Source organism: Schistocerca cancellata, chromosome 1, assembly GCF_023864275.1.
Source record: "Schistocerca cancellata isolate TAMUIC-IGC-003103 chromosome 1, iqSchCanc2.1, whole genome shotgun sequence".
NCBI lineage: Eukaryota > Metazoa > Arthropoda > Insecta > Orthoptera > Acrididae > Schistocerca > Schistocerca cancellata.
The window spans coordinates 477,425,902-477,438,964 of NC_064626.1; the positions used below are offsets into that span (position 1 = coordinate 477,425,902).

Below are 13,063 nucleotides of genomic sequence, written 5' to 3' on the forward strand. Positions count from 1 at the left end.
TTATGAAACTGTTATTATAAGAGATAACTGAAAATGTGTTATCAGTCTTATTTTGTGTTGAAATTTACCACTATTTATCATAGGGAACACACAGTTTCACAATGCTGTTGGGGTATTTTCGAATGGAGTGTAATTTCTTATCTGCTACTTCTACATTGTCTTAAAATAACTTACAATTATAATACAGAGTAGGCCTGTTTTATTTTTCTACTAAAGATTAGTTTATTAATCTTTTATTTTATCAATGCTATGGACAGTAAAACAATTACTGAAAGTAGCTGGTATGCGAGGGTACAAAATTTAGGTGAATTAAATTCAGGATTTTTCCTGTCCATGTTGAACATACATTGTCTTCTGTACTCTGGCCATTTCTAAATGAGAAACCATGTCGGTAATCTGTTTTATTGTAAATGTTGCACTTTTAAATACTGCATAAGGGCATCATTTCTGTATGTAAGCTATTTCATATTACTTCAGATGTTTCCCATTTTGGAAAAGATTAATTATAAAGTATTACCAATTAATAAGAGTTTGATGAAAAAAACCATATCAAGAATTTAATACATATTCACACCCAGAACCCTTTCACTGCACGCCTTATACTGCTGTTGTGGAATGTAGACCTGCTGTTATGAATATAAAGAAACTTGAGCTTCAATATAACTATAGATGTTTTGGATCATTAATCTCCACAATGTAATCAACATTAGAAGCTCTCTAAGCATTGAGTTGACTGTCTCTTTTACTTGGGATTATTAGTGCCCCCCCCCCCCCCAAATGGTTTGTGTGAATTTAAAATGTCACCCAGTCTTATCTTTTGTCACTAGTTCAGCTAATTTTCAAAATTCTTTACCAGGCAAGACCTGTTTTTCTGATGCTGTTGCAGATTATCCTTTTTATTGGTTGAAGGGATTTTTGCTAACTAGCATCCTGATATTGCACAAATATTGTAGTGCTCCAGTATGGTTTTGACTCTCAAGGGATGATTCTTGAATTACTGTCAGATTCTCATTTGGTTATCTTTCTGAAACTGTACTGATAGTTTAAATAATTAACTGGAACTTACCTTAATTCTAACTAATACTGTTACAGTTGACAGTTTAAGCTTAGTTCAGGTGTTAATATTCGTAATTTCACACCTTAAAAAATTTATACTTTTCTGTCACATGAATATATATTAATATAAAAAAGTCAATTAGATAACAATGTAAACACAATATTATCAAGTTTAAATCCTCAACTGTTGAGATGTAAATCTGAGCACAACAATTTAAAAACAAAAATTCTCTCTTATTCTCTCAATGTTAAACAAGCAGCTGATGAGCAACAATTTTAGGTTCTCAAAATTACGTGATTCACTGGCTAGACAGTATAATAGTACAAATAATGTGTAAACAGAGGAATGACACATCCACACTCTTTTTGCATTGAATGTATTTCTAACAACAATAGATTTAGATAATACTTATTCAGTTAATTTTGTTTCTTAGTTCACAGTGGTTTTAGTGAAAATAATGACGATCAGACATTAAGTTTATTTATCACAACACACATTTATCACATAATGTTAGTATCACAATCAACAGCATTTGATATAAATAAAATTGAAGGTATATTTTGTGAAGAAACATTCTTTCTTTCATGCATTATAAGCAAGAAAACTGTAATGATCAACAGTAATGTAAATCAAAAATTTTTCTTGTAACATTGAAAGCTCATCAGTACTGCTCCTGCAGTTTTTTATCTGACAAAGGTGTACTATTCAATGAGCATTTAAGATTACAATGCTCTGAAGAAGCAGGCACCTAAAGTAACAGTTTTACATCATGTCTTAACTATAATATGATAAATTAGGGTGTTATCCAGTCTTTTAACCAGCTGTCGCAGCTGTGTTCCAGGTACTTTTAACCTTATTCTTGTAATCACACAATTCATGTACTGCCAGAAATTTTCAGGCAAATTACCTTATTTCAAAAACTTCCATTTTATTGTTGTTACAAACAATCAGTATAAATGTGACTGAAATAAGGCAGCATATTCTATGCCTGTAGCATTCTGATTAGTGTATTGCATCATCCACATTACTGACATGTAGTCTTCACAAATAGCACCTCGTTAGAGGCGCATAATTACCATATATACAGAATATACACTCTGAAAATATTCCACTATATCTTGGTAAATGATCTCTATAGCATGATAAAGATCACACAATACAGCCAAAAATAAATAAAAACAGTCATTGCTATAGAAACAGTATAATATATACAACAGGTATCACAATTGTGGTCTTCATTTCCATTATGAAAACAAAATGTAGTTTCATGGCTGCATATTGTCAAGTATCCAATCCATGTAATATGCCACTCTTGTGTACACTCCTGGATAGCCCTCAGATGCACACTTCTTTGGGCCAAATGAAACTATTCCATACTGCACCATCACTGGACCCTTGTTACTGTTTTCATTTATCATTAAAGGCCCTCCACTGTCTCCAGCACATGAATCACGCCCTTCAGAGCCTCCTGCACATATCTGTTTGATGTTAATTACTGCACTAGTTCTTTTATATGCTGCAGCACATCTTTGTACAGGTACAACTGGAACTGTCACTTTGAGAAGCTTTGAACTGCTGGTTCCTGTAACAGTATTTTACTTTTACTTCATCTAATTGTTTGTCATTAATACTCTTATTGGAACAAGTTTTACACAGGCACTTAGAAGTGCAGTGATTTTAAAACTAAGTTTTCATTAAAATGCTATTCAGAACATTAGAGTCAACACATGAAATTTATTGATGTTATGCCCAAAAACATACCATCGATCCTACATCTATATCTATATTCATACTCTGCAAACCACTGAAGTGTGCAGCTCAAGGTACTTCCCATTACGCTGTGCATCAAAATATCAGTTTTACATCTATGAGGAATGGTGTTATGAGATGTGACTGTTCTAGATGACTACAAAAAAGTGGTCTGACACATGTTATGATACAGAGGAAAGATGACATGAGGAAAGAAAGGATACGATGGTGGAGATAACATTATCAATTTTGATGTAATTTAATGATTTTCTAAGCCATGAAAGGGTTGCAGAAGAAAGGTATATGAAGAAAAGCAGTTAAGAATGAATTAAAACCAATGATTGATTTAATACAAAGTATCTCAATTATAGAGGTTTAAATTTGACCCATTGCCATTTATCATTTATATCACTGTGGAAAAAAATCAAATAATGCTTCTGGAATTGTAGTATTGCAACTCCTGTGGTTAACTTGCTAGCAAGAAATTATTGTGAGGATACCATCATACACGAAGCACACTTATTTTACTTTACTGTTTACTTGACCACACGGTTCATCACTATCTTTGTGGAATAACTATTTCCCTACATGAAAACAGCTAATGTCTTCTTTTGATGATTTCAGTGAGTAAATTTATTAGTTGTTACCATTTTGGAACACCTGATCCTAAGGCATCACTCTTTATAGTATTATATTTATGAATGTTACCATTGTTTTCGATCAGTGAGCAATAGTTTACAACAATTTTCAAAGGGCAGCAAATTTACTGTATAGTTGTGGGCAGTAAGCCAGACTGTCTACAGAGGCCATAATGCAAGAAGAAGAAGAAGAAGAAGAAGAAGAAGAAGAAGAAGAAGAAGACAGGGCAGCAAATTTATTGTATGGTTGTGGGCAGTAAGCCAAACTGTCTGTAGTGAGTGGACTTCACATATTACTCTTATTACACACTCCTGTACAATGAGCACTTTCTTCACCAGTGAAGAGTTGGCAGAATACGTCTCTGTACGAGTGAAAATAAAAACAGTTTGTCAACTTTTTGACAGCATCTTCAAAACTCTGCTTTTACACACAATGCAAAAGATTTTAAGTTCCGGTGTTTAAGTGGATCAATAATATTTGACTTTTTTTGCAGGGGGAGGGGGGGGAAGGGGGGGGGGGAGGTCATTAGTCTTCTGACTGGTTCAGTATGGCCAACCAGAAATTCTTGTTTTGTACCAACCTCTCCATCTCAGAATAGCACTTGTAACCATACATCCTCAATATTATTTGTTTGATTATTGGATGTTCTCCATGCTGGTCATAGCATGGGGTACTGACTGTTTATTGGATGTAAAAGGAAGGGATTTTTCTTTAATTATCGTGATTCAAGATCTTTTCCTGGTTACCAACTTATGCCTACTGTGTGTGTGTCATAATATATAAACTGATAAACAATGTGTTGTTGGTGAGGGTCCAGGCTGAAAATGTATCTGGAGAAGCCTCCAAGAATGGTGAAATACCAACCTGAGGGTTTGCCTGCCATATGGCCAGACAACCAGGACAGGTTGTTTGGGGTGCCATTTCATTTCATAGCAGGACCACTTTGGGTTGTCATCCATAGCACCCTTACAGCACAGGTTGCATTGACAATATGCTATGCCCCTTTTTGGCCCTTCATGGCGAGCCAGCCATCTTGGGCTTACATTTCAGAACGATAATGCCCACCCGCACTTGTTGCAAGTTTCTACTTCTTGTCTTTGTGCTTGCCAAATCCTACTTTGACCAGCAAGGTCACCAGATCTCTCTCCCCAATAGAGAACAATTGAAGCATTATGGGCATGACCCTCCAAGCTGCTCTGGATTTTGATGATCTAAGGCACCAGTTTGACAGACTTAGGCACTTTTATCACTCAGGATATCCAACAACTTTTCAATCAGTGCCGAGCCTAATAACAGCTTGTGCAAGGGCCAGAGAAGGACCAGCACATTATTGACTTCTCAATTTACAAAGCTTTTCCTCTTGAATAAATTGTCCAAATTTTCTGGCATTGTAATCAACATTGATTTTACAATAGTTCTCACACTTATCTGCCCTTTATGTCTTCAGCGCTGTGTGGCGGATATATTTTGAACTTCTGATGGTATGCCTCCAGACTCTGATCTTACACACCAACTTAAACAGTCATGTGGTTGCCACTTTCCCCAATGACTACAGAAATTCCAAAGGAATTATCAGCATTTAACAATGCAAACACACAAGCTATGTAATTTCTGTTTCATTTATTGATTTTCACTCAAGTATTATTTTGAGGGGGAAAGAGGAGTGTCATCAGGCCTAATACAGTACACATGGTTACTTCCTATGTATTATACCACTTCAGTACCTGTCCGTATGCAATAACCAGTTAATAATTTTCAAGAAAGTTTTGTTTACCATTTATAATGTTGTAGCATCTGCATCAGATTGGATTACAGCACGCTAAGGTAAAAGACTTCCTATTTCTTGATGCCATCAATAAAGTGAAGGAAAGTATTGTGTTGTGACAATCTCCACCTAGGGAGCAGATGTGTAAGTGATTCAAGACAGTTCTTAATCCATTCTTGGTCCAGAATCTAAGTGCAGAAGACTTCCTAGTAGTGAGGGGGAGGGGGGGGTGGAGGCAGAGGGGGTGGGGGTGGGGGGACAGAGAGTGGGGGAAGGAAATGGGTGGTGGGGTGAGGGGGGTTGAAAGAGATGTGTGTGTGTGTGTGTGTGTGTGTGTGTGTGAGAGAGAGAGAGAGAGAGAGAGAGAGAGAGAGAGAGAGAGTGAGAGTGAGGAGGGGAGGAGGGAGAGTGGGTGGGTGGGTGGGTGGGTGGGTGAGTGAGTGAGTGAATGAGTAAATCCAACAAGTTTCATTGGTGTAGTACCAATAAAATTCAACAATACACCATTATGTAGAAAATTTATTTCTATTTAAGAAATCCCAGTTTTGGAAGCTTTAGATTCACCATCTTGTAGTTAATTTGAGTTTCACCATTAGAAAGAAGATGATGTTCTTTGTCTCCTTATATTTTAGTATGCAGTTTTGACAGTTGTATTTAAATAATAGAAATTAAACATATTTTAAAATGAAATATTTACCTGTTTCAGTAACTCCCCAGCCAGCAACAATCATCCTCTTCTTGTTAGGGTTCATATACTGTTGCTCTTCTCCAACTGGTAAACAGATTGGCTTCACTGAAATAAAATTACATAAAAAAGTCAATGAAAGTGTAACACTTTACTGCCTTAGCTGTATTGTAACAAGAGAATCAGTGTTGTTTCAAGGTAGTTTATCAACTTGATTGAGAGTACATTTTGGGAGAAAAATTTGGAAGGTTGATACCATGAGCCTTGTGAGTATAATATATTAAGAAACCCAGGTTTCTGAATAAACCTTATTTCCTCTCACTAGAACAAAATCAGAATACAAAGAATGTTTTTAAAACTTTTCTGTCCTACCATTTTTTTGTCTCCAAACCATTTGAAAGATTGCTGATATGACATATAGCCAATTACACCTTGTTTTCCTGATAGATTAACAAATTGATATTTGTGAAGAGAGCTCAATGAAAGTTAATGTACTGCTTCTCACTAAGAAATCTAAGTAAACTTAACTGAACAGGAATGCCAGGCTCATTTGTCTTCAACCATAGAGAATGTATTTGATGTCTTTAAAGAAATGCTTGCATACCGGATGATTCAGAAAGATGTGCACAATTTCAGTTGTCTATATTTTCTGCACTATTATTGTACTGGAATTAAATATATTTGAACGCAGATGTTGTAAAGTTTAGAATACTACTGTTAGAGTGCTCTGGCACTGCACTGCGTGTAGTGTGTACTGCATCAGTTGGAAGTGAGCTGGCTGCTATGCAACCCAACACATTTTACATTCGTTCATTCTGTTAAGTGAGCCTGCAGCTGTGGTGCAGCATGCATTTCAGTGGTGCAGCATGCATTTAAGCCTAAGTTTATCATTGGAACTCCAATGAGGTGAGGCACTAGTTAGTGTACAAACAATATTATCTACGACTGGAACAGACTCTTCAGGCAAATGATAAGATGAAGCATGGAGAATTTTGTGACCAAGTGCTCTGAAACAGAGAAGAAAGATGAATTGTTTCTGCTTTGTGTAATTTTTAGTGATGGAGCTATGATTCACTTAAATGGGAAGTCAACAGGAATGTCATTTGGATCTGGGGACTACAAAATCCCCATGTAACACTGGACCTGAACTGGACAGCCCCAAAGTTAATTTATTTCACAATGCATTGATGACAAAGGTTTATGAACCTTTCTCTTTTGATAACAGTATGGTTACTGGAATAACATATCTCAGAAGGATGCAGAACTTGCTTGTTCCTCAAACAAATGAAGATCCAAGAATCACATTTTTCAGCAGGATGGAGCTCCACCCCATTGGCATCTGAATGTTCAATGTTTCTGAATGAATCTCTACCTCAGTGATGGATAAGTTGCATGGAGAATGAAGACTTAGCACTTCACTTTGGGCCACTGAGGTCACCTGATTTCACATTCTGCAATTTTTTTCTTGTGAGAGTTTGTGAAATGTGCAGTTTATGTACCATCTCTTCTCACAGATCTGAATGCTTTTCCCACTTGAAAGACCTAAGTAAATGTATCACGTCTGCAATGAACCTAGTCATTGCAAGACATTTGTCACTGAGCGTGGCAGGAATTCAGTTAATGTCTAGATGTTATCCATGCAGCCAGAGGAGGATATATTGCACATTTCTCACCTTCCACATATGTATAATCAAATGTAATTTACAGAATTAAAATGCAACATACAGTGCAGGAAATATAGGCAATTGAAATTGTGACCATCTTTTTGTATCACCCTGGTATAACACTATCATGTTCATTCATATTGCCTGGCTAGGGTGCAGCCTAAGAGTTACAAATTAAAAATCTGCAGATGTAGCACTAATAAAGGGCATTGTGGTTCATTAATAAAGTGACAGACTAAGGTACCGCTTCTTTTACCTACGGCAGTGATTGTTTGTATGAAAAATGTTGAGTGGCATTGTGTTTCAGAGTCCACATCAAATCCTTAAGTCCTCTGTAAATTGGTGGTTAAGTCAGTTCAAATGTTGGAGGAAGGCAATGGCATAACACCTCCAATAGGACCATTCCTAGTAAGCCAACCTTTGAGTTACTGACAGCTTGTAGGGCAACAATGATAGCTATGTTTGCCATGGTACTAGCACCATGATTAATAATTGTAATGCCACACTATGATATAGAAGTGTATTTGTCACTAAATGTGTATGTCTGCAAACCCAAAATGATGAAACTACCTTTTTTCCTTTTTTTTAGGCGGGGGGTGAGGGGGGGGGGGGGGTGACAGTTGTTCTGAAAGATATAAAAGTTTAAACAGTACATGGACATAAAAGGCTGGCTAACTGCTCATTAATGATCAATGAGCCAGATATTTTGAAACACCATAAATGCTATGCCCAAGTAAGTTGAATATGAGTAATGAGCACTTAAGCATTCTACACTTTGCGAGTTAAAAATGAGGCAATTTTGTAAGTACACCACAAATATAATCCATAACATAAAATACAATTCATGAAACCATTTCAATATACAGGCACCTACGGTTGGTTGCATGACATCATGGAACCACTAGAAGCTGCTATAATACATATTCTTCAAAAACACTGAAGATGTACATTATGGACATCCAACAGTATCACACTGCTTAACAAACCAATAATAAAGTTCTGTTTCTGAAGAGAGATTTAGGTGCAAAAATGTGAATAAATGGTCCAGTTTTATGTCCAACCATACTTACATGAAATGGAGCCAACCTTGTAATTACTAGTGTGAAAGCATAATATTATAGCTCTGAGAAACATAGAACATTTTGCTACTCACCAGAAAGTGGAGATGTTGAGCTGCAGGCAGGCGCAACAAAAGGGTTGTGCAAATAAGCTTTTGGCCAAAAGCCCTTTCTTCTGACTTAGACAACATACACGCACACATTCACACAAGCACAACTCACATTACCACTGTGTCTGGCTACCAAGACTGCAAGCAACAATATATGATGGGAGAAGCAATCTGGGTGGGGATAAGATGGAGACTGGGGTGGGAAGGGGGGTGGTATAGCAGGGCGGGGGGGGGGGGGGGGGGGTTACGGGAAAGTGCTGCTTGTGGGAGCATACAGGATACAGGGACAAGGTGGGGAGATGGTAGGGCAGCTACGTGCAGTCAGGAGGTTAGACAGGGGGTGGGGAGAGCAGAAAAGGAGGGGAGTAAAAAGACTGTGGGTGTGTTGGTGGAATAGAACGCAGTGTAGTGCTGGAATGGAAACAGAGAAGGGGATTGACAGGTGAAAGACAGTGACTAATGAAGGTTGAGGCCAGGAGGGTTATGGATAATGTAGGATATATTTCTACATCTACAATTTACTCTGCTATTCACAATAAAGTGCCTGGCAGAGGGTTCAATGAACCACCTTCAAGCTGTCTCTCTACCGTCCTAATCTCAAAAGGCACACGAGAAAAACGAGCATTTAAATTTTTCTGTGCGACTCCTGATTTCTCTTATTTTATCATGACGATCATTTCTCCCTGTGTAGATGGGTGCCAACAGAATGGCAGACAAGCATGGTGTCAGCAGTCTCTTTAATAGACCTGTTCCACCTTTTAAGTGTTCTGTCAATGAATTGCAGTCTTTGGTTTGCTCTACCCACAACATTATCTATGTGATCATTCCAATTTAGGTTATTTGTAATTGTAATCCCTAAGTATTTTCTTGAATTTACAGCCTTCAGATTTGTGCAACTTATCGTGTAATCAGTATTTAATGAATTTCCTTTAATACTCATGTGAATAACTTCACACTTTTCTTTATTCAGGGTCAATTGCCGCTTTTCGCACCATACAGATACCTTATCTAAATCATTTTGCAATTCGTTTCGGTCATCTGATGACTTTACAAGATGGTAAATGACAGCATCATCTGCAAAAAATCTAAGATGGCTACTAAGATTGTCTCCTATATTGTTAATATATATCAGGAACAATAGAGTGCCTATAACACCCTTGGGGAACGCCAGATATTACTTCTATTTTACTCAATTACTTTCTGTCTATTACTACAAACTGATCTTTCTGACAGGAAATCACGAGTCCAGTCACACAACTGAGGCAATATTCCGTAGGCACACAGTTTGGTTAGAAGATGCTTGTAGGGAACGGTGTCAAAAGCCTTCTGGAAATCTAAAAATATGGAATCAATTTGACATTCCCTGTCAACAGTACTCATTACTTCATGAGTACAAAGAGCTAGTTGTGCTTCGCAAGAATTATATTTTCTGAATCCATACTGACTATGCGTCAATAAATCTCATTTTCTTTGAGGTACTTATAATGTTCAAATACAGTACATGCTCCAAAACCATACTGCAAATCAATGTTAGTGATATGGGCCTGTAATTCAATGGATAACTCCTACTTCCCCTTTTGGGTACTGGTGTGACTTGAGCAATTTTCCAGTCTTTAGGTATGGATCTTTCTGTGAGCGAGCAATTGTATATAATTGCTAAATATGGAGCTATTGTGTCACAGTTCATTGGTGGCCATTCATGTGGATAGACAGCTTGTTGGTTGTCAAGCCCACATACAACACAAAACAGTGGTTGCATGTAGATTGTATGACTGGTTTCAAGGTAGCCCTGCCTTTGATGGGACAGGTGATGCTTTTGACTGGACGTGGTGGTGATTGGAGGATTTGTGGGACAGGTCTTGCATATAGGGCTATCGTGGACATATGAACCATGAGGCAAAGGGTTATAAGCAGGGGTTCAGTAGGGATGGATGAGGATATTGTGTATGTTCGGTGAGTGGTGGAATACCATGTGGGAAGGATGGAAAGGACAGAGGGTATTACTCAATTTAGGGCCCAATGAGATGTAATCAAATGAGATGTAATCAAAACCCTGGCAGAGAATGTGATTCAGTTGCTTCAGTCCTGTGTGGTACTGAGTTACAAAGGAAATGCTCCTCTGTGGGCAGACAGTAGGACTTTGAGAGGTGACTGGAGAGATAAGGCACAGGAGATATGTTCCTGTAAGAGGTTAGGAGTGACATTATGGTCTATGGAGGCCTTACTGGGATGCTTGATATATTTTGAGGGGGACTGCTTGTCACTACAGATGTGATGGCCATGGGTGGCTAGGTATGGAAGGGACTTCTTGGTATGGCATGGGTGGCAGCTGTCAAAGTGGATGTATTGCTAGTGGTTGATAGGTTTGATATGAATGGAGGTACTGATGTAGATGGAGGTTAACATTGAGGAAGGTGGCTTGCTGGGTCAAGGAGGACCAGGTGAAGCAAATGGGGGAGAAGGTGCTGAGATCTGGAGGAACATGGATAAGATGTCCTCATCCTAAATTCAGATCACAAAGATGTCATCAATGAATCTGAATCAGGTTCTGGGATGTTTAGGAAGGATTCCTCTACATGATCCACGAATAGGTTGGTATTTGATGGGGTCATGGGTCTCTTATATCTGTAACGTGGATTTGTTTTTAGGTGGTGGTGATGCCTTGAAAGACAAAGTAATTGCAGATGAGGATACAGTTGGTCATGGTGAACAGGAAGGAGGTTGTAGGTTTGGAATCCATTGGGCACTGGGAAACTTAGTGTTCAGTAGTGGCAAACCCATAGGTATTAGGGATGTTCGTGTAAAGGAAGGCGGCATCAACAGTGACAAGCAGAGTGCTGTGTGGTGAAGGACCATGAGCTGAAGAATCAGTGAAGGAAATGGTTGGTGTCTTTTATACAGGAAGGTAGGTTGTAGGTAACAGGCTGAAGGTGCTGTGTCTATGAGAACAGATATTCTGTCAGTGGCGGCACAGTAACTGGTCACAACGGGGTGTACTGGGTGGTTGAGTTTATGGACTTTAGGAAGGATATAGAAGGTGGGAGTGTGGGGAGTGTTAGGGGTGAGGTAAGAGATGGACTCTGGGGAGACATTGTAGGATGGGGCAAAGGCTTTTTAAGAGAGACTGGAGATCATGCTGGATTTCTGGAATGGGAGTGGTGTGGCAGTTTTTTTAGGTGGATGAATTTTACAGCTGGTGGAGTCCCTCTGCAGGTAATCTTTGTTGTTCAAAACTCCAGTGGTAGAGCCTATGTAAACAGATTTGAGTATAAAGTTTGGATCAGTCTTTAGGTGGTGGATTTCAGTTCTTTTTGCAGATATAAGGTTAGCTTAAATATTGAGTGATTTGGGGAATGATGGTGATGCAAGGCACAAAGTTCAAAAAGTGTGGAAAGTTAATGGGCAGGGGGGGGGGGGGGGGGGATGATTTTGGGGCAGCGAACTATGGATTATCATTGAATGAAAAAGGAAACTGTGTCAGAAGAGGGTTCAACATTGGGTGTTGTTTGAGTCTGGTAGGGTTGATAGCAAAAATGTGTTTCCACTGTAGGGAATGGGAAAAGGAGAGATTTTCTTTAACAAGTGCACCATGACTTAATTTGGGAGTGGCGCAAAAGCTAAGGGCCTTTGGGAAGGACTGACACTTCTGTGGGACTAACAATTTTGGAGGAAATGTTCATGACTGTGTTTCAGATCTGATTAATCTCTGGATTCTTTATGCTGGTGGGAGGGAGTTTTTGAGGGTGGGGTAAATGTAGAAGATCATGAGGCAGGGGTTGTCAGCTGTGAGTGGATGTAGGGAAGGTTTGAAGGCTGTTTTAGAGGTAGTGGATAGTGGTAATCCAAGGCAGGAGTAGGAGACAAAACTGGTTGGAGAGTTTCTTGAGGTGGTGTCATCCATGCTGCTCTAGTTCTTGGAAAGCAAGAGCTTATGTGTAAGATAGGATGCAGGAATATGAGATGCACAACAGCAGAATACATGGTAAAAATCGAAGATGAATTATGGGGATACACGATGAAACCTCAGGAAGTATGCTGACAGTGAAAGGCAAAAACAACTGAAACTGATTTCTAAAAACAATGAGATCAAAGACAAAAATAAATGAAAAGACTATAGTATGGGTTCTGGTTGGTGGGTGGACACGTATGAAGAGGGGGACAGCAGCTGTGTCCAGACTAGATGAAGTTAGTGTGTGCAATCTGGAAAAAGAGAGGAAAAAGAAGGGGAGGGGTTAGGGAAAAGTTGGTAGAATGAGCTACAAGTTTGTGTGGCAGAGAAATATATATGAAAAGTAACATGCGAAAACAAGTGACAGTGATGCAGGAAGAGTGATCT

General features: G+C 38.6%; 1 protein-coding gene across 1 annotated transcript in view; it reads right to left on the bottom strand.

The window, feature by feature from the left end:
- Positions 1-777: 777 nt before the first annotated feature.
- Positions 778-13,063, bottom strand: part of LOC126177410 (CLIP domain-containing serine protease HP8-like) — a 109,863-nt gene continuing 97,577 nt past the window's right edge. The window contains exons 6-7 of the mRNA XM_049924454.1: positions 5,908-6,003; positions 778-2,639 (exon numbers count right to left, since the gene is read on the bottom strand). Coding sequence (XP_049780411.1) covers positions 2,323-2,639; positions 5,908-6,003 — 413 coding nt within the window. The 3' untranslated portion in view covers positions 778-2,322. The remainder of the gene's footprint in view (positions 2,640-5,907; positions 6,004-13,063) is intronic.